The 23,199-nt window shown below is 42.8% G+C and overlaps 1 protein-coding gene across 1 annotated transcript in view; it reads right to left on the reverse strand.

The window, feature by feature from the left end:
* Positions 1-23,199, reverse strand: part of LOC146830538 (X-linked retinitis pigmentosa GTPase regulator-interacting protein 1-like) — a 429,819-nt gene that overhangs the window by 146,644 nt on the left and 259,976 nt on the right. The window contains exon 13 of the mRNA XM_085604749.1: positions 12,831-13,295. Within this exon, the coding sequence (XP_085460875.1) occupies positions 12,831-13,295 (465 nt within the window). The remainder of the gene's footprint in view (positions 1-12,830; positions 13,296-23,199) is intronic.

Consider the following 23,199-nt stretch of genomic DNA (forward strand, 5'->3'; position numbering starts at 1 on the left):
CTTTCAGAATTTTAGGAAAGACAAGGACCTGACCTATGAAAGACACAGATACCTTAGCACCACGGTCATCTACATGAGCTCTAAAACCTCTCAGACAATCAGTCTGGCTTTAAAGGACCACACTTCCCTCAACATTATTGATGACTCTTAGAATGTGAAGGAAGAACACGATCTGGTCTACAACTAACAGAATTGTATGAGCTCCATTGCCCTCTGAATGAGGCCATAATCTCAGACACTTCAAAAAGCACACATCAATGAGCTTCGCCACCATCTGCATAATTGTTTGAATCTCAGAGCAGGACTGGTTCACAAGGAGTACCCTTGAAGAGCTTGATGACCATCACCATCGCCTTGAGGCTTCGCATTGTTAGGACCTAAGCCAAGCCAAAAGGCTGCCTGAACCTGGGCTCCTTGATGACCTCAGACAGTCATAATGGGCCGCTTTGTCATCTAAGAGTGGCTCAATCCTCATCAGTAGGTGCCTTCAACATCTTGTGCCAGGTGTGTCAGGTGTTACATTGCCTAAGCTGTCTCCTTGGAAGTGTATGATTAGAACATATTTTAATGCTACTGGTGGTGTTTTGGCTGAACAAAGGAGAAGCCTCTCTGTAGCTTATATAGATCAACGGATACTGGTTCCAAATAAAGAGAGCAACCGAATCATCAGAGTCTGCTTATCAGCTCCGACTCAGAGTATGAGTTCTTTTAAGTGGAAGGTAGGGTGACCTGAGCTGGAGAGTCATGATATCGGCTAGTGGTATTTAACAATTAATAGTAGTGTAGGGCCTGATTTACACTTGGGTAGACCAATGAATGCCCATCAGGGGGTTTCAGCAATTTATTACGTTACCCTGAAGGACATCCCAAAATCTAGAGTTGTCCATCGGCACCATGGACAGCTCTTAACATTGGCAGAAACCGCAGTGTTGGTGTTTCCTGTCAATGTTGTAAAGTGCGACAGACTGCTCCATCAAACAGAATGAGTGTCCATCAAACTTTCACAAAGTATTTCATATTTCAAAAACGTACTCCCAAAGCAGAAGTTTGTTTTTGATAAAAGAAAAACGAATGACTCTCATATTGTGGGAGGTTTCTCCCATGGTGTGGGAGTCATTTTTTTGTTTTACTGTCCCTCACTGTCCTTTGGCAGACAGCAAAAAAGAGTACACAATTGTTACATACTTGCGAGCACACGAGTTGTTCCTCGTGCGGTTGGAGTGTGGTATTTTATTTTTACATGCGAAGGTTGGTAAGTTCAGACACGCGCCCCTCCGGTGTCTTTGTTTGCCTTTGAAAACCCTATGTTGTTGTGGGATCGCGCGGGTTTATCTTTGCGGGTATATAGTGCGATTCGTTATCCCGTTACGGCATTCAACTATACCTGGTGCTTGCATGATCCTGTAGTTATGAAGCCGCTGTGAATAAAAGAACAAATCTTACTTTTACTGCTTCCTGTGTTTCCTGAACTGGGACATGCATTTATCCTCATCTTAACACAGGCGACGAGCGGGGGAACAACGCTATTTTATTTTATTTTATTTTATTTTTTTTGTGTTCTTCTATCATCACGTTATTGGATCTTCAAGAGGAGAGATTTGCTTTCATTGGTCTTTCCGCCCGGCACGTTGCGAAGAATAATTTCTTTCATCTCTCATTGGTTGTTTACCGTCCACATTCAAGCAATTTGTATTCATTACCACAACAAAGAAACTATTGGATTAAAGAAGTTGCTGCATCAAGGAAGTGGAGTGTTTTATTTCTCCGCATTGGCTCACAGAGTTTGCTGTCATCGAGGAAGACGGGCTCTAGGCAAAGTTTTTTTTTAAACTGAAAAAGCGTTTTGGATTAACCCTTTCGGCACCGTGTGAAATTGACACAAGCTATTTCTCTTGTTGTTTTTGCCTGTAGTTTCTCGCAGAGAGTATTGCAATAAGACATTCCTCATTTTATGGTAATATTTTCTTTGTTCGGAATAACTTTGCGGCGCATGTGCATATTTATGCAAGAAGAGGATTTCTGTTCTTGAAAGAGTATTGCTGTCAGTTTAGATGTGTATTCTATCACAGTGATACACACACTATGCATTCCTGTTAAGACAGACAACGGTGACTACTTTTATAATTTTTTTTATTTTTTTTTTCGCTTGGTCTTTTACATCTAATAATCTTAGTATGACACGAATTGTACCACCTCCATCTTTTCTATCGTCTCCCGGTGCACCATCCATGGCTTGGGATAGATGGGAACCTGTGTTTTTGGCGTATGTTGAGGTTCTTGAAGGGGAAGTGTGTGAACCGGAAAGGAAATTGGCGCTTTTGCAAAACTGTTTAGGTGGTATGGATTTAAAATAATTTAAAAACTCCCGGCTCTTGTTAATCCTGGAAACATTAATGTGTATCTTTATGCAGCTAAACAATTAAGTTTGAGGTATGGTAAGAAAACCAACACTGTTATGGAGAGATGTATATTCTTCTCCAGGAAACAGTTGGCAAATGACCATTGACAAGTATGTCTCTGTGCTAAGATCACTTGCTGTCACATGTGATTTTGAACATATTTCATATGAGCAACTACTAAGGGACCAAATATTAATGACGACTAAAAATTAGAGAATAAAGGAAAGGGTATGGACTACTTCTGGTATGTCTCTTAGTGCTGGTATTGATATTACCAAAGCAACTGAACATTCTGAGAAAATTGTACAGTAAATAAGAAGTTCAGAGAAATGTGAAGTACAAGTTGTTTGAAAAGATTTTGATAAAACAAAAAAAATGTACCTTTCAAATTTAGTAATACTCAAACAAATGACAAGTCCAAAGATCTAAGACAAGATAATAAAAGAGGTCCTTATGCATGTTAGTGATGTGGTAGCAGTGGGCATCTAGGGAATTCTAAAAACTGTCCAGCTATTAAAAGATCTTGTTTAAAATGCAGGAAGAAAGGACATTTCAGCAGAGTATGTAGATCAGCTCCCCGGAGAGTAACTTTTGTGCATGGTGATGATGATTTTGACATCTCGGATAATGATGAACATAATGTGAATAGTGTGTTGAACATAGATGGAAGTGGCACCAAATTTCCTTCTTATAATGTCACAATCAATGGTGTGAGCACTCATGTATTGGTAGATTCATGTGCTTGGTATACTATTGTGTCCCATGATGTTGTCAACAAAAACTAGCCCAATGTAAAGTTACATAACTCAGATATCAGTCCTGGTGGATACACTGGTAAGAAAATTGATTTGGTTGGTTTCTTTTGGGCAGATTTAATTTTCTCTGGTCGTTCTACATATGGTAAAGTTTATGTATCCAAGAAGGGTCAATCACTTTTAGGTTGGCCACATCAAGAAGAGATGGGGATCAAATTAGATCCTAATGCTGATCCCCAAGTATTTAATATAGGAAATTCCAATTCTAACAATTGTGATTCTACAAAAGTCATACAAGAATTAAAAGAGGTATTTCCTAGTGTATTTGATGACAAGTTGGGGACTTACCCTGTATTTGAACATTCCATAAAAATCATGGAAGGTGCTATTCCTGTGCGTCATGGAGTGAGAAATGTTCCTCTTTCTTACAGAAACAAACTGAAAGATATGTTGCAGGATTTATGTAGCAAAAACATTATTGAACCTGTAGAATCATCACCATGGGTTTCTCCCATTGTGATTTCGGTCAAACATTCTGGGGAATTGAGATTATGTGTGGACTTGCGCAGTCTAAATATTGCCATTTGTGTAGATGCCCATCCTCTCCCAAAATTACATGAAATGGTCTCAACTCTAGCTGTTGCAAATGTTTTTTCATGTTGAGATCTAGCTAGTGCATATCATCAAGTTGTCTTGGATGATTAATCAAAGACCTATACTTCATTCACTACACCTGATGTATTATTTAGGTTTTGTAGAATGCCATTTGGGTTGACAAGTGGGGCTTAAGTGTTCCAGAGCTTTATGAAGGAAACTTGGAAGGCTTAACTGGAGCGGTTGCATTCCAAGATGATATTCTAGTTTTTGGCAAAGACCACGAGGAACATGATTTCAATCTCAAGAAAGTCCTTTCTGCTTTGTCATCTAAAAGTCTCACGTTACGCGCTGACAAGTGCAGATTTAAAAAATTGGAAATATGTTATGTTATGTTAAAATCTTTCTAAAGCGCTCGAATACCCATGGGTTTCTTGGCGGATTGGATAGCAGTAAGGTGAGAGCAGTGGGTAACTACAGGTTAAAAAGCAAGGTTTTTGTTAGTTTCCTAAAACTCAGAAGTGTGGGAGCTGCTTTAATGTTCATGGGTAGGCTGTTCCATAGAGGCGGGGCTTCAGAGGAGAAACAACTGCTTCCCCATTGGAGTCTCTTCAAACTGGGACGTGACACCGTCAAGGAATTTTTGGAACGTAGGTCTCTTTTGGGTATGTACCAGGAGAGGGATTGTTTGAGGTAGCTAGGACCTAGATCATGCAAGGCTTTATAGGGGAGGCATAATGCCTTGAATTGAATGCGGTTGTTTACCGTGAGCCAGTGAAGTTCCTTAACGGAGGCTGAAACTGGGTGGAACTTGGGAAGTTCAAAAATAAGCCTGGCCGCCGCATTCTGTACGCTTTGGAGTTTTTTCACGTGTTGTTTTTGGAGCTTAACAAAGAGTCCGTAACAGTAGTCTAGCTTTGCGAGAATTAGTAAGGAAACAACTGTTTTCCTAGAGGTGAGGGGAATAAAAGGAAGAATCTTCCTGATGATTCTCAAAGTGTTAAAGCTGGTAGAGACAACATGAGCTGATGTGCTTATGAAAGTTCAGTTTGTCATCTATAATTATGCCTAAGTTTTTTACTTTTTGGACTGGGGTTGAGAGCGTTCCCAACTCTGCTGGCCAGCATACTGGGCTCCAAAATTGTGGTTTATTACCAAAGAGCAGATGACTTAGAGAAGATCCCTGGGGAACCCCACATGGGAGAGAGAAGGAGATGGATGAAAAATTCTCCAACATGACTGAGCGACTTCTGTGAGTCACGCATACCAATTGAATTTCTATAGTCATGCACAGTAACGCATTGTGGCAATACTCCACAAGGGGGAAGGCACACATCCCAGAAACTATTAACAACACTTCCACAGTAAGTTTCAAACAACTGTTTTTAGTGACATGCAGTAGCACAACAGTAGGGAGCTACGAACAACTACAGTTTTTAGCTGAACTCGTACTGAGGGGAGTCACAAACCCAAACGTTATCTGGTACTCGTACAAGCAAGAGTTCTGCAGGTCACCGATAAGGGGGTGAGCACATTCCTGGGTTAATACTTCAGTTAGTAGGGAGTGAGGTTCATCCAACCTCCATGGTTGAGCTTCAACCCTGACACTTTTCTTGCTCTCAGACTTTACCTGGTAGAGCCTGACCACTTGAGGCATCATGTCCCAATTATCAGCAGCCATATGAGGAGATGTCTGGATCACTGTGTTTACACCGCTGCATGGGGAGTTTCATTAACAATGTTCAGGGTCTATCAGGAGTACTCCCACACGGTGGGACTCACTGCAAAATATTAGTACTAAATATCAGATTCCAACATTGACAATTATTTGATTGACCATGAACCGTCCTCTCTTTGCTGTGCTGTTCCTCTTATCTAGTGGTGTGGGTGAAGGTTGCCAGTATCATTAGCAGTTCAGAAGATCTCTGCAAATTAAAAATGGTTGGCACAACTGCACCTCTTGACTGTCCCCTGGCATTGATAAGAAAGCACTGTTTAATTGTAACTGAAAACCTTCTACGGTCTCCCATACCAAGAGAATCATGGGCAATGGCTGCCCTCAGCTTTTCCCTTCTAAGCACTGCAATTTACCTTTAGCAAGCTCAGTGACTCTTACCCACTAGTGTGGTCACTGCACCTCAGGGCCTACACCCAAAGAGGCTGCTTCTACCTCGCCTTTCTCCTGCCTCCCTGATCAGGTTTGAGGCTCATCAACAGGCAGCTTGGAGAAGCTCGCTCTACTTTCAAGGAATTCAACTCATCTGAGGGTCAAGAAGTGACAAATTGGTTGGTTTATAGCTTGGAAGCCAAAAATCCAATTGGTCGCACACTGCTCGTCCTACCAGCGTGTTACCCCAAAGCATTGTGGTCCATGAAGTAAGCATCAGCGAGTGCGCCTCTGCCAGAGTCTTAAGCAAAAATCAATGTCGCGTTGGCCATCCCTGGACACGTGTTTCGAGGTCGTTACCTCTCATCAGCAGGGAATAGGCATGTGTGTAGGGTTGCTGCGTAGGCTGACAAAAAATGTTCTGAGGTCCAGTACCGCTCATGGCACACAGGTGCGTAACCATGAGCTCGTCAGCCCCACCGGCTCAAGGGAACCTGAATATAAACAAAAATCCAATTGGTCGCACACTGATCGTCCTACCAGCGTGTTACCCCAAAGCATTGTGGTCCATGAAGTAAGCATCAGCGAGTGCGCCTCTGCCAGAGTCTTAAGCAAAAATCAATGTCGCGTTGGCCATCCCTGGACACGTGTTTTGAGGTCGTTACCTCTCATCAGCAGGGAATAGGCATGTGTGTAGGGTTGCTGCGTAGGCTGCCAAAACATTTTCTCAGGTCCGGTACCGCTCGTGGCACGCAGGTGCGTAACCATGAGCTCGTCAGCCCCACCGGCTCAAGGGAGCCCGAATATAAACAAAAATCCAATTGGTCGCACACTGCTCGTCCTACCAGCGTGTTACCCCAAAGCATTGTGGTCCATGAAGTAAGCATCAGCGAGTGCGCCTCTGCCAGAGTCTTAAGCAAAAATCAATGTCGCGTTGGCCATCCCTGGACACGTGTTTCGAGGTCGTTACCTCTCATCAGCAGGGAATAGGCATGTGTGTAGGGTTGCTGCGTAGGCTGCCAAAACATTTTCTCAGGTCCGGTACCGCTCGTGGCACGCAGGTGCGTAACCATGAGCTCGTCAGCCCCACCGGCTCAAGGGAGCCTGAATATAAACAAAAATCCAATTGGTCGCACACTGCTCGTCCTACCAGCGTGTTACCCCAAAGTATTGTGGTCCATGAAGTAAGCATCAGCGAGTGCGCCTCTGCCAGAGTCTTAAGCAAAAATCAATGTCGCGTTGGCCATCCCTGGACACGTGTTTCGAGGTACTTACCTATCATCAGCAGGGAATAGGCATGTGTGTAGGGTTGCTGCGTAGGCTGCCAAAAAATGTTCTTAGGTCCGGTACCGCTCGTGGCACGCAGGTGCGTAACCATGAGCTCGTCAGCCCCAACGGCTCAAGGGAGCCTGAATATAAACAAAAATCCAATTGGTCGCACACTGCTCGTCCTACCAGCGTGTTACCCCAAAGCATTGTGGTCCATGAAGTAAGCATCAGCGAGTGCGCCTCTGCCAGAGTCTTAAGCAAAATCAATGTCGCATTGGCCATCCCTGGACACGTGTTTCGAGGTCGTTACCTCTCATCAGCAGGGAATAGGCATGTGTGTAGGGTTGCTGCGTAGGCTGCCAAAAAATGTTCTCCGGTCCGGTACCGCTCGTGGCACGCAGGTGCGTAACCATGAGCTCGTTAGCCCCACCGGCTCAAGGGAGCCTGAATATAAACAAAAATCCAATTGGTCGCACACTGCTCGTCCTACCAGCGTGTTACCCCAAAGCATTGTGGTCCATGAAGTAAGCATCAGCGAGTGCGCCTCTGCCAGAGTCTTAAGCAAAAATCAATGTCGCGTTGGCCATCCCATTTTTGTTTATATTCAGGCTCCTTTGAGCCGGTGGGGCTGACGAGCTCATGGTTACGCACCTGCGTGCCACGAGCGGTACCGGACCTGAGAACATTTTTTGGCAGCCTACGCAGCAACCCTACACACATGCCTATTCCCTGCTGATGAGAGGTAACAACCTCGAAACACGTGTCCAAGGATGGCAAACGCGACATTGATTTTTGCTCAAGACTCTGGCAGAGGCGCACTCGCTGATGCTTACTTCATGGACCACAATGCTTTGGGGTAACACGCTGGTAGGACGAGCAGTCTGCGACCAATTGGATTTTTGTTTATATTCAGGCTCCCTTGAGCCGGTGGGGCTGACGAGCTCATGGTTACGCACCTGCGTGCCACGAGCGGTACCGGACCTGAGAACATTTTTTGGCAGCCTACGCAGCAACCCTACACACATGCCTATTCCCTGCTGATGAGAGGTAACAACCTCGAAACACGTGTCCAGGGATGGCCAACGCGACATTGATTTTTGCTCAAGACTCTGGCAGAGGCGCACTCGCTGATGCTTACTTCATGGACCACAATGCTTTGGGGTAACACGCTGGTAGGACGAGCAGTGTGCGACCAATTGGATTTTTGTTTATATTCAGGCTCCCTTGAGCCGGTGGGGCTGACAAGCTCATGGTTACGCACCTGCGTGCCACGAGCGGTACCGGACCTGAGAACATTTTTTGGCAGCCTACGCAGCAACCCTACACACATGCCTATTCCCTGCTGATGAGAGGTAACAACCTCGAAACACGTGTCCAGGGATGGCCAACGCGACATTGATTTTTGCTCAAGACTCTGGCAGAGGCGCACTCGCTGATGCTTACTTCATGGACCACAATGCTTTGGGGTAACACGCTGGTAGGACGAGCAGTGTGCGACCAATTGGATTTTTATTTTTATAGATTGGAAGCCCGCTGGATCAGCAAAAGCTTTCACCCCCACCTGCCCCCACCATGTCAAAATCGTAGAATCCAGAAGTCTCTGCCTGCCTGGCGAGGATCTGTAAATGCAGAAGTGGGTGCACTGTAAACAAAGCTGAATATGGACCATCTGCCATGTTGTTTTGGCCCATTCAGCATTTATTTTTCTCAAACAAATTTGAAGAGCAGGATTTGTTTGAAAAACCAAAAAACGCAATAGCCCAACATGGAGAGACACTTCTATGTGTTGGGCCATTATTGATTGTTCCTGCCCTTAGGGGACACTGGACGGGAAAACCTGTGACGATGGTCCTGCCCCAATATGGCAGAGTCACCGCCACTGTAACTTGGTGATCCTATGGCTGATGGAATCAGAGATCAACGTTTCTTATCATAAACCTAGCGGTTCCCTCACTTCTAAAGGAGGATGATGAAACAGAGCTTGGTGGGGCAGCACCCCTGTGAGTTCATGACAGAGCTTCTCTCTGCAGACCTTTAAACCACTCCCACGGTAGGCATTGTTACACAAACAAACCACTCCCATGGTGGGTAGTGTCACACAAACAAGCCACTCCCACGGTGGGTAGTGTCACACAAACCACTCCCACGGTGGTTATTGTCACACAAACAAACCACTCCCACGGTGGGTAGTGTCACACAAACAAACCACTCCCATGGTGGGTAATGTCACACAAACAAACCACTTCCACGGTGGGTGGTGTCACACAAACTAACCGCTCCCACGGTAAGTAATGCCACACAAATACACTTGTTTGCTCTATTCTGCATGCTGTTGTAGAATGAATACCTGGTGAAATATTCAATGTGTGTCTTAGCGAAATGAATGGCATCGCCCTCATAGATTTGCCCTTGTCTCTTGTTGCAGGATTGGGGTTCTCAAGGTATAGCAAAAAATAGAAACATTATAGGAAAATGAGGACCCTCCTGCATAAATTAGGTAATGGGATTCTGGCCTCCTAGACTCTACTCCACCTTCAGTGATGTGTTCAAATCAGTTTGCAGCACACCCATACCTCATCCAAGCATCCAGTCAATTTAAAATATACAACCATGGTTTCAGATGATTTGGAAATGTAGAACACGTAGTGGTGCGATTCTAGTCAAAAGCATCCCCAGATCCATGCCCCGAATCTTATGTTTTGAAGGGAGGTCAGACACCTTGCAGTAGGTAGGGAAGGCCCGTTTATTCGGGTGGGGCAGGGAGTTGTAGGGGCAGGGGCAGGGTTTAGGAGCTCCTAGCCCAGTCTACTCGCGGTTTGGCAAATGTCTCTTTTTAGTGGCTCCTTCTCTGTGCCTAATCACTATTTGAATGATATCCAACAGTAACTTTGGAGACTTATAGTGTCTGAGAATAGATGCGAAGCTAACAGTGAAGAAAACGACTGCTTTCCTGTATATTCTACAACCACACAAAGGCAAAAAGGTATCTTGCAGTGCTCTACCTACAAAAATCTAAGCTGGAATTTTGTTTCCCCAAGAAACAAATCTTGCTAATGTATATAAAATTACAACACAAATGGTAGTCAGGGCTTTACGTGGGCTGGGTCCTACCGGTGCTCAGCACCGGCAATTCTAAATAAGCAGGTGCTGAGATGGGTCCCTGCCGGGCTTTCATTTTTCGCTCTCACCTTCAGGATGAAAAAACAATCTTAACTCTGCAGCAGTCCCACCCTTCACTGCCCATGATGTAACTTCAAAGATACTCGGTATAGTTCTTTCACAGGCTCAGCATTTTCAATATTTCATACAACGAAGCCATAGTTGTTGCTTATTTATCTTATGCAACTAACAACCTCTGGCACAGCCAATATTCCTGGCATGTTGTAGGTGTAATGTCACTTGTTGTACTTTATATCTGGATAAAATGACAGAAGCAGCAAATTACCAGTCCTGTGGCACACTGTGCTGAGCACAGCTTTTTAGCTTGCTGTTTAAGCCACGTCCTAATTACATCGGCAAAAGCCCCTGTGAGAGAATCCCCAGTTTTTTCATCCCACTTAAAGCCCTGATGGTAGTAGCTGTTTGAGTGTGGTGTGGTGATACACATGGAAACTAAATAAAAACTAAAACAAAGGAAACGAAAGATGTTGTCTCCTGGCACAAACGAGGAATCCTTTACCAAACATTTTATTGAATGCACATGAAATGTCTGGGTATTTATGTAATCTTGTTGTGCCTAGTGAAGGATCAAGGTGTAATCCCAGCAGGAGCAGTTCAGCCTGAGATGGATTAAATGAGTACGTCTGAGTAGATTTATAGCAATGCTTGTAATTAACAATGCTTAAAATGTGTAACATTTGTTGCAAGTGAACCGACATATTTGTTAAATCACAAAACACAGAGTTCTCAATGGAAATTCAGTTTAGAAAGGAAACACTACACCGCCAAAAAATAAGTGTAAAAGCTACTGTAACACAACAGTTGTGCTTTTTAAAAGAAAAAAAACTATCTTAAAATCCCTTTATCTCTCTGAATAATGCATGGGGTTATGGAGTATGTTGTACAGTATCAGTGATTATTCAGGATGATTCAAGGGGTTTCTGTACTACTGTGTCGTTTTGTTTCCAAAAGTAGCTTAAATTATATATGTTAGTAGTTGTCAGTCGTCTTAGGTTTTGCAGCACACTGCTTAGAATGAATGTACCCTGTTTTGTTCACATGCACAATCACTGGAGCGAATGTACATTTGTTATTATTAGCTAATGAAGCAGGCTTCGAAACAGTAAATTAACACTGGATTGCGCCAGATGTGGTCAGCTGTGCAAATAAAACTCTTCCTCAGGTCATGCTCTTCGTGCATGCCCTGTGCCCAGTATACCTGTATTTCACAGGATCCAATATTTAAAAGTGAAAGTGTCCATGGATCAGGCTGTCCCCTGTACTTTGACTCCCTACCTGAAGTTCTTGCTGGCCATGTCAAGTGGCCAGTGGGCAAAAAGCAAGACCCCAAGCCATGCCTACTGCAGCTCACAGTATTTACTAGCCAACTCTACAGACTACAGGGCGAGTTCGGGGCAAGGTGTGAGGCTGTGCTTTGTGCCCGGTCCCCTTCTCTGGAAGAGTGGCAGTATGAACGTAGTTATTAGGTCCCAGCATAGCGCCAGGGCTATTGTAATGAATCTGGAGAGGGGACAGCTTTTATTAGAATCAATGTTGCTAAAGATGCACACCTTTCTTGTCTCAGACATGCTCAAATTCGGATAGAGTTCCACAGTGTCAAAACCAGCAGATTATGTGAAATTCCTGGCTGATATTTGCCTCCCTCACAGGCGTTGGAAATTGGGGCATGGCGAGAGAAATAGATAAATGCAAAGACAGATAGAGAGAGTGATAGTAAGAGGAAGAAGGTAGTTTGTGAGAGTGGGAACAAAAGGAGGAAAGGAAAGAAAACAAGAAAGGAAAGAAAGGACGCAAGAAAGAAAGAACACAAGATACAAGCAAAACAAAAAAACCTAAGATTTACTAAATGGGAAAAAGAGTTGAGGGAAACTGAAAAGGAATGAAAGGAAGAGAAAAAGAAACATGACAAGTAGGACAGTAAGGGTGAAAGGAAACAGACATGAAGGAAGGAAGAAAAAGAAAGAAGGGTGGAAAGGGAAAAGAAAGAAAGAACAGATGCATAAAAAGAAAGGTAGAAAGGGAGAAAAAAGAATGGATGGAAGGAAACTGAAATAGAAAGAAGGAAATACAACTAGAAAATCGGAAAGAGCAGAAGAAAACATCGAAAGGGAGGGAAAAAGAAGGCATGTAAAAAGTAAGTAAAGTTAGTACAGCTAGTAGAAAATGAAAGAACCACTAAAAGAGAAAGCAAGAATTAAGTAAAGAGAGAAAGAAAGAAAGATAGTAGTAAAACACACAAACAAAATAAAGAAAGATGAAGAAAAAGGAAAAAGAGGTAAAGAAAAGACAACAAAGAAACAAAAAGAAAGCAGTAAAGAATGAAAAATAAAGAAAGGAAGAATGAAGAAAAGAATCGGGGGTGGAAGAACTGTGGTCCATAATTGGTATTTGAATGATCCCCTTGCTCTACATGATTTAGTACATTGTTGTAAGAGGGTACTATTACTATTACTGATTCAACCCATAGCCCCTCTCACTCAACACAACAAAACCACACACCACAGCTGCTGAGTGTTCCTGCATTACCTGGTAGTCCTTGTTGATTTTATGCTGAAGGATCAGCATGTCCCTGGTCTTCTCCAATTCAAGAATGGTTTCTGCATGCTCTGCCTCCATATCCTGGGGCTTCTTTGTCGGGGTCTCCAAGGGGCCCTCCTTCATCTTTTGCCATCTTGTCATTTGGTTCTCTTCCTCTGAGACCTCCAGCTCATTAAGCTTCTTTCCAGAGCTCTCCATATGTGCCATCTCCATCTCATAGAGCTTCTTTCCAGAGGTCTCCATATCTCCCACCTCCGTCTCATGGAGGTTCTTTCTAGAGGTCTCCATATGTCCCATCTCCATCTTGCGCAGCTTTCTTGCTGGGTTGTCAGTCCAAGCACCTTCATCTTTCTCGACCGATATCTTCTCGTCTGCTTTCTTCTTTGCCTCTACCATCTCCTCCCAAGCTGCCTGGGGAATGCCCAGCCTCCGCAATCCATCTGTGATGTGTGACTTACATGAGAGTGGAGAAAGAAAGGAGCTCATGTCAGTAAAGCTGCGGATGAGTAGACTTCATCTACAGACCATCTACAGATTAACAGAAATAATGAATTAGTCATGGTGGCATTTATGAACATGTCAGAGTTTGGAAATGACATACATAACTCTTGCATTAAGACGCCATGCGGCCTTCACGAGTCAGCCATCATCCAGAACTAAGTAAAGTTCTTTTCCCAACACCGTGGGCTGTAAATTTGAATGAGAATCATCTTTAAGAAGCAATCAGCCTTCCCGACCCGACTGCCACACGTTACCTCCATCATACAGATACAGTATCAACTTTCACGTCAAGCACTTGAATCACTTTTTTATCATAGATCTATCATATCTATTAGGTCAAATGGTCAATTCCAGGGTCTGATGGCAGGGTACGACCCGTCATTCAATGGAGGAGAAGGGAACATTTGAAAGTTGCCTAATGTGTCCAAATTCACACACACCAGCCATGATCAGCTCTTACGGCACACGTTTACACATTTATCTCGCTGCCTGGTGTACAAAAAGAACAATAGGTCGGTCATTGACATCTACCCATCTGTGTAATATGACGCACTGATTGCTAACTTAGCTTACCCATATCTATACTCGATAAATGCGCTACTTCTCAAATGGACATTCGTGTTTCTTCAAATAATCGGATATTCTTGTTTCTGATGGGTTCCATCCCTGGTGTAGCACCAAGACAGTAAAACGTTCTGTGGGCAGATGATGACCTCTGGCAGCGCGTACCTGCCCATTGTCCTTGAATTCTTTAGCAGGTTTCGACATGGTCATTCTTGGTGCACCATTGCCTACTCACTCCATGTTAAGAATGTGCCGGAGGATATTCTGAGATGGTTGCCCGTCTTTCTAATTGGGTCGACCTCAGTCAGATGGAAGACTCCATGTCTGCCCCCAGCCTTGCCTTGAGGCCGGGTGCCGCAGGGATGGACTGTGCTTCCTGATGTGTTCACTCTATGAGTGAATATGGCGGGGATCAGTGGGCGCGGACACTCAAGTTTGCCGATGGCACATATCTTCACCTCCAATGCCCAAACGATGAGCCAGGCAGAGCCTAACTACTGTGTAGACCTCCCCTCCGCCTTATTCAGAGTGACCAGTGTTCCCACACCTGTTTTTCATAGGATCCAATCTTTCAAAGGGAACATTTCACCCAGAAACATAGCATGAGGTTTTGGTTGCAGCAGAAGTCAAGCCTAATTTCCTCTCTCTTTCTGGCGGGCCAGTAAAAATGCTCCCTGTGCCAGAACTTCCTTTTCCCTTTCCTCCCAGAGTCCCTAGAACGTTTCTCTCGCACACCCTGAGGCAGAAGTATAGATTTACCATCTAAATAGAGAAGGTGGCATATGTATGGAGTAAAAAACACATTAGGAAATCTGTGCGGTTTCATGATCGATACATCTGGCCTCACGTTCCAAGGGGCTTTACCACATGGTAAGGGTCAATATACCATCTCACTAGTACCGTGCAACTCAGAAGTGAGGCAAAAGTGTCATTTGTGTGTCACGTCGAACCAAACACCTAACAAGCTGTCTCAATCATACAGTGGGTTGATGTCACTGCATTGCCTTGAACTCGACCCTATACAATCCGAGCCTATTCCACCCTCTGCTTTGTCTTCCAGTGCCAGTAATGAGGTGTGGCTTCCCTGGACACCCTCTAACAGGAATCACCATTTCTTGCTCCGTTGTCACCTTCTGCTAAATTATTCAAAGAAACACGTGACATCTTCTTTAATTCTAAAATGTTTAATTTGGGTAATTTACACTAAGCCAAACTATATCTCACCCAAACTGTTCCAGAAGCCCAGTCCAGGCCATAAAGAATTGACGTCAATTTATGCTGCCTGACCCACTACTCCTTTACTGCTCTCCTTTACAGCACCTTAAAAGGCCGTTCTATATACATATGATCATATATCTATCATATTTCTATCATGACAGCGATAAAACAGATCATGTGCCCAGAGCCATGCTAATAATCTGTGCTTTTGGCCTTTTGACATCAACTCCAATAATGCACAACAGTGGTTTCCATGGTTGCATGTTGGCACGTGGTAGTGTTGTTAGGATTTCCATGTCTCTATCAGATTGTCAGCATGGCCTCTCTTGAAACTAGTCATTTCACATAGGATGCAGGAAGCTTTAACAGCTTTTGGATTGTTGGTTGACTGGGGTGTGATCCCTGGTCCAGAATCAGCCACACTCCCTGGCAGCGTGAACTACAAAAAGTCACTAAATTAACCTGCACTTAACCCTAAGTAGCTTTGCACAAAAAGCTGTCAGGCTTAACTTAGAGGCAATGTGTAAAGTATTTATGTGGCACACAAACTGTAATAAAGTGAAAACACAACACAAGAACAACCCCACACCAATTTAGAAAAACTGAGTAAATGTTAATAAATTATTTGACACCCAAATAACAAAAATGTAATCAGTCGAAACGGAGTTATGATTTTGTTTTTAGTAGAAACTAGCATCTAAAAGATCCAAGCGCCAACCGCATCTAGTTGAGTGGAGCCGGGTCAAGTTACAAAAATATGGCCGACAGCGATGGAGCACGGGTCGGATACAAGACGTGGATTGGGCCCAGTTGGTGCTTACCTTCAGATGTAGAAGAATTTTCAAGAAAAATATTCAGAGAAGGTAAAGTTCAGTGGGGCAAGGCTGTAGGTGGTATCCGGGGAAGGAGCACCATTGTTGGGGAACTGCTGGATGAAGTCGCAGTGAAGATTTCTACGTTCAGACCTAGTCACTTTCATGGAAGTCAAAAACGGCTAGCGGAACGAGGTAGGAGGCTGTAGCCAAAGACAATTCCAGGAGGTCGGATACTCCTTTAGGGAAGGACTGCTGAACAGTACTTGCTGCTGCAGAGAAGAACGTAGCAAGGGCTGCTGCAAACAGTGGCGGCTGGTGACATTTGAAAGTGGTGAGTGTAAAACAATTGTCGTACTTCACTGTTGCGAGCGAGCGAAGCGAGCGAGCCTGAACCTCCCACGGGGGGTTCAGGGCAAATTTTGAAAAAAGAGTGGGCAAATGGTGCATTTTCAAGCAACTCCAATATGCACCAACCTCAAATGGGCCCTGAGCCCTAGACTTTGTGAACCCTACAAAACCAGCCTCAGTCTTTTCTATTTTCTGCCTTTGCTACCGTTCCAGAACTCTATATATGACGACTCCCTATTGCAACAGATACCTAGAAGGGATACCTAAATAGGTTTAGGTATATTAAAAAAAAATTATTTCTTCCATGCTGACTAGTACAACATGGAACAAAATATATATATATATATAAAACGGATCCGGATCTGCGCACTTAGTAAAATTTGTAAGTATTAACATGAAGCGCTTTAGAGTGTTTTGCCAGCCCAACTGGTAATTCGGTAGTTTTTAAAAGGTCTAAGGCTAGAACATGCAACAATCTTTGCGCTGTTTTGGGCGCAGTCTCTGGACAATTTTTTTTTTATGAGGGCTCTCTTTTTGTAAATATAATTTACAATTGGTATTTACAAATGGTTTGGTTTGAGTACAGTCTGTGGACTGCCTCTTGTTTTTGTCCTAAGTGTTGATTTGTGGGTTGATTGTGTGTTTGAATGTCTATGGGGTTTGTGGTTTGACACCGGTGGTACTTGTGTGAGTGAGTAGCGATTGCGCTCTTTGTGTAAGAATGGCTAGCCTTAGCACGCTGTGTTGTGTGTTATGAATGTGTGGCCCCCCTTGTTGAAAATGTTTGGAATGAGCTCAATTTGGTTTGTTGTCGTCATTTGTGTTCTGCAGATGCCATTGGGGACATTACACTTTGAAATTTAAAGAATGAAAAATATAGCATTTGGTAGGTAGCTACACGCTACTATTAACAATAAAGTAGTAACAGGGTATAGATGTGTTAACCTTTCATTATTATATCGCTACAGTGGTAAAGCACAAAATTAGAATTAAAATCCAATGGTGGAAAAAGGCCTCACACAAAGAAAGGAAACAAAAAATCAAATTTGTGTGCTTTTCACAACTAGGAGTAAAATATAAAATGTTACAGTTTTCTCCTTAGAAACATTGTATTAGATACTAAAAGGCATTAACATTATTTGAGTAATTAGTTGCTGTAAAATAAAAGTGTTTCTTTCACCATATTACAAAACGATAGATTTTGACAGGCTTGAAATGCCTGAGTGGTTTGTCATCTTTTTGGGGTTTCTGTGAGGACATGAGGATTTAGTAAGGCCTTTTTCTTTTCAAAAGGCATGAGATGTTGACGCCTGCTGGTCAGAGCACAGCTGAGTAAATAACGCATGGCTATTCCTGGCCACAAAGTTACAGATTAAGCCATGGGAAGCATTGTATGAAGGCACGTGCGGTAACAACTACTGGTTTTTAAAAGTTAAGAAGACAGTTTCATTATTTTGGATAACAGAGAAAAGATTAAACGTAGGGATTTTCTTTCTTGTTGCCCATTAATAAGCACATCTGTGGATCTGATGGTAAAATAATGACTGCCCTTTAAAAAGTGGCGCAGGCTATTTCATGTTTCAGTAAAGCTTCTGTGCTTAGTGTTATAAATAAATGCATTTAAAGGCGAAAGGAAAGGAATAAGGCTTGCTTTTCATATGAGGAACGATCAAAAGGAGTTAGTGATCATTATTCAGGAAAGATGACTACATGAAAAAAATTGATAAAAGCCATTGCATTAAAATAGTTTTTACACTAACAGGATTGTTCTAATGTCTAATACCATTATTGTGAAAATTGAATAATATTTAGCACTGTAGAAAATTACTCTGTGCACGTTGTGCGTTTAAATTTCAATGTTTAGATGGTTAAATACTGTGCATCAGAATGTAAAAGGTGACTATTAGTTTTTCTAACAATGACAACATTACTGAATCCTAGGGACAAACTTAATGATTCCTAGTATGGCCTGTTGGCTGCAGTCTCAAATACATTTAGAAAGTTATGCAAAGAGTACACAGACATGTGAATTACATTACAAGCCTTTATTCAATCTTTCTTGTTCAAGAATTCTGGGCACATTATGGCATTATGAAAACTTTAGTTCTTTAGGTGCTAGTACGCACAGTGCACAAGAAATAAATAATAATATGGAATATAAGTTATATCCTACCTTCTAAAATGTCAGCACACAGGCACAGAGCCGGAATGTTTTTCAGCCATGCTTCTCGAGCGAGCGTTACTTTGAGTTGTGGGAATAGCCCTTGCACAGAGATGGGACAGCTGGTTTAAGGGTCAAGGGGTCGAGTTCTGCATTTAGCAGCCTAGCAGGGCGAAGGGCAAGGTTTGCTTTGGCACTTCGACCTCTGAAAAGAGTCTGAAAGAAGAGATGACAGCGCAGAGAGAGAAAGAGAAACTTTGCTTCTTAATTTTGACTAAAGACCAAGCAAGTTTTGCGCAGTCATAGGAAGAGAAGGAAAGGCAGTAACGTATGTGGGCCCTGTGTAGAGCATAGCTCTGCCATGTATATAAAATAATGGTTTTAGCTTAAAGATTACTGTGCAAGGGCTGAGATAAGGAGTCAATGGGATTTCATTTACATTCATGCGCCCTCATGTTAAAATAGTACAATTGCTAAGGGAATTGGTAATTGGTTAAATAATGCTTTCTAAGTTAACTCAATGTGCTTGTGTTAGGCTGAACAAGAAAATAGCCACTTTCTAAAGTGCTATTTTCAAACACAGAATTTAGGAACAATCCTTCCTGACAGATGGGTTATTACATTTTGAGTTTAGGGATACCAGACTCTATATGCCCATCTCACGATGGGGAGATATGCAGGTAAACATGTTACACAGCATTCCCATGTTATTCTGTGGCCAAGATAGCTTTTCAATAGTGAAAAACGAAATTGACAGTATTTCACTATCAGGACATGTTACCCACACTAGTACATGTCCTACCTTTTACATACACTGCACCCTGCCTAGGGGGGTACTTGGGGCCTACCATAGGGTCGTCCAATGTGTGAGAAAAGGGAAGGGTCAGGCCTGGCACGTGTGTACAATGGCCAGGACAACATGACAGTTAGTAGACTGCGTAGGGGCACTGTGGTGGCAGGCCTGAGACACCATTTTAGGACTACTTATGTGGGTGGCAAAATCAGTGCTACAGGCCCACTAGTAGCATTTGAATCACCAGCCCTGATATACTCTGTGCACTTTACTAGGAACATACTGGTAAGACAAATAAGTCAATCATAGATAATTAATTAAAATAAAGGGTAGAAGACGCAAAAGAGTTTGGGGATAACACTGAAAAAAGGGCCATTTCCAACAGTTTGTACACCAAAATGTATAAAGTGGTACAGTTCAATATATTGGATATGGCCTCCCTGATATGGATTCCCCTAGCTATTTACCTCCTATAAGTCTTTTGACAGAGGGTCACCTGTATAGGTTTCCTACTGTCGAAATGGGGGAAAGGAGGTTAGCTCCTGGGCAAATTAAGGGTAAGCAAATTTATGTTTTCTCTCTCTTTTTCTCACTCTCTCTTGAGCCTGTCAACTGTCTAGGAACAGTCATGAGACATTTAATTGGCTATTCAGTAATACTGTTTTGAAAAAATTGTTAGCATTAGTAAAATGAATAAATAAATACGTCATGTTACTACCCATCCTGTCTGATGAAATTATGAAAGGATGAGTAGTCTAGGTTGCTGTTCCCTTATTTGACCTTTAAGGAGAACTACATGTTATTCCCATGCTATATACAGTTGTGTAAGGGCATTGCTAGTCTCTTATTAGTTAGTCGGTGTAAATAGGCTGACAGCCCTTATTAGAGCTGGTGAATGTTTTTAGTTTTCTTTGAAAGTGATGCTGCATAGTCCAGATCGTGAAAAGTAGAATGCACGAGGTTCATAATGTCAGGAAAGACGCCCATGTGATCCTCAGCAAACATTTTTGAAGGAAAATATTGTTTTATAGGAGTTTGTTTGTTACAACATGTTCTGCTGGAGAAATTTATGTACCCACTATGTTGTTATTTGTTTTGTTATTTATGTAATAAGAATCCCTGTTAAATTAGCAGTTTTAGATTTTTCCGCTGCGCCTATAACATGAGAGCATGGTCCTAAGCGTACAATGTAGGTGTTTTTACATAAGAAAAATAATTTTAGAAGTGTCTGCAGTCCTGTACAAGTAGTGAAAGTTTATGACTTATGAAACACAAGCTTATTAAGACAAGAAGCACAAAAGATTGCTTGTTCTAAAACTTCCCTTTCTTGGGGTTCTTCAGATGAATAATATAGGAATACACAAATGTAAGGATTTGGAGTATGTCTCTATTGTTTTTCTTTTTTCCCTCCGAATTTAGTAAATGAACACAGGCTTCCTTGGCTGCTTCAAATAGTGTAACGTTTTACTCTTGCCAGTTCACCAAAAAGTTCCTTTTATACTCGCTAATAGGTCCAGGGTGATTTTTTTTACTGTCAGATAGATGAAGTGGTTCTTGGGTACCTTGCTAATGTATGGGGCGCCCCAAGACTAAGAAAATATTCTGAGACTATCCTCTCTGTTGATAGATTATTTGTATGCCTTGTCTAAAGATTTTTGTTCTGTCCACCAATAGATATCTGCAGCCCTACAACCATTGCCGGAGGGGCCCGGACATCAGATCCAGCCCGAGGAGTAAGCGCCAGTCAAGCTTGAAGCCAAGGTGAAGGGAACCAGCACAGGCACTGCTGGCAACTAGGACCTCAGTGAAGGTAGAAGGCTGGAAGCACTGGGATGTGAAGTGTGTACCTCTGCCACTGTCTTGGGCGAAAGACGAGGTCACAAATCAAAATGGAGAAGTCGTGGATCAAGTTTTTGATGCCCGGCTGAGAGAGTCACAGACCGACAAGGACGGCAAGGAGGCTTTTGCTTGCGGTAACCCCCTTTGAAACAAGAGTTGTTTCAGATATTCCAGCATCAAGCCTTTGAGTCCTGGTCCCCAAGTGAATGCAAGTCTGCACCTCTGTTTGTTGATCAAGAGACACCTGGGCATACTGGGTACAATCTGTGGCCCGACAAAAGAGCAGTGCGTCAGCAGAGCAACACAGGAGTTAGGGAAGGACTTGAGTTCAGGGTACAGGTGCTGTGCCTTTGGTGCCTGTTAGATTAAAGTGAAGAAAACTGGTGCACTGCCTGAGACACTGGACAGGATCGTTGAGGGCATTTGCCCCGGAGGGTGATTGCCCTATCCTGAAAGAAGAAACTTTTCCCTTAAAACTGGGCTGTGATTGTTTTCTTGAGTTGCGAGTTGTGCAGCTCCACCGTTGGATGAACAATAGGAGCCTGCCTGTGAGGCTCAGACAAACACAGGGAGAAGACTCCCCTCTGGCTGGTTGTACAGCGGCTTCAATTCCCCCAGGACTTTTTGTTAGCAATGTACCCCTTTGGTCGTCCCATTTTTGAGGAGGAGCAGCCCTTTGCGGCTCCTCGTCCTAATCCCCATGGCCCCGTTTGGTCCTCCTGGTCCCCTGCAGCCAAGATAGTTTTTGTAATGATCCTTGTATTTTCCTTTAATATTTGCATTAGTAATGTTAATTCTGCAAGAGAAACATTTTGCTAAACAATTGATACATTCTTTTTTCCCCTCCTCCTAAAATATATTAATTGATACTCTAGCCCTCATGAAAAGAACACTGGAAAGTTCTATTGAAAATGTTTTTTACATAGAATTGGACTGGATGGTTTTGGGATTTGCTTTCTGCTTGGGGTTGGAAAAAATTGATAGTTCTGTTTGTAATAATAGCCATTCTTTTCTCCTGCTTATACCTCATATATACCCGCTTAATGAAATGTTCAAATGTAAATGCCCACCTAGCAATGGATCAGAATATTGATGGATTATGAGGATAGATGCACAGGATAACGTCCCTGCTGCTAGATCATGGGGGATGTCTTCAGCTGATGCTAAAACGGCCGTCTGTGGAAAACTAGCTGCCATGACTGTGAGCATCAGCTGAAGCCATTTTATTTGTGGCAGCCATTTTAGTTAGCCATGTGCTCACCATGTGCTTTCTCCCTCTTCACTGTTGACTGCCCTTGTATTCTGCTTGTGTCATGTGATAGAGTTAACTCCTTCAGCACTGAGCCAGAGCCTTGCACATGCTGATAAAGACCTGTAGCTGCCAATACCCCTGTCCTACTATGTAATGGTTGGGCTATTCTTACTGATGTAAGCAGTTTAGTCTCTCCTCCCACTCTGTTGACTAAGCGATTCTTATGTATCCTTATATGTATTTGTGTGCACACTTGTACCGCCTCTTTTTGAGTCTTCATGCTAACTCAGCACTAAACTGGCCATAAAAGGCCCCTGTTCTCTGTACTCCTTAGACTGTCTCCTACAGTGGCCTGAGGGTACTGTATGACCCAGTCTCCCTCATGTGAGGTTAATAAACCTGTTCTTTTGATATTACAGCTTCCGTGCCAATCTCTTCTTTGTTGGTTTAAGGACCAGGTGCATCAGTGAACCTCTTAAAACGTTTTTGATTTCTACAGTCTAACTTTGAGTTACACCCAGTCATGTGACACAGGGGAGGTTGCAGATACCAAATGGCTAAGGGCAAAAAATGGCAACTTTCTAAAACTGCCATTTTCAAAATTGTAATTTAAAATCCAAATTTACCATTAAAGAGGATTTTTTATTAAAATGTCAAAGATACCAAAGGAAATGCTTATCTGCCACCATTCAAAAGTAAGCATTTATTAAATGTAATAGGGCAACTCAATGTTATCCAGTGGGACAGGTAGGTCTCATTATAGTGAAAGAGAACATTGAAGTTTTTCACTACTAGGACTTGTAAAACTTAAAAGTGCATGTCCAACCTTTTAATTGCAATTCACCTGGCCCTATGAGTTACCCAGG

Source organism: Triturus cristatus, chromosome 5_1, assembly GCF_964204655.1.
Source record: "Triturus cristatus chromosome 5_1, aTriCri1.1, whole genome shotgun sequence".
Lineage (NCBI taxonomy): Eukaryota > Metazoa > Chordata > Amphibia > Caudata > Salamandridae > Triturus > Triturus cristatus.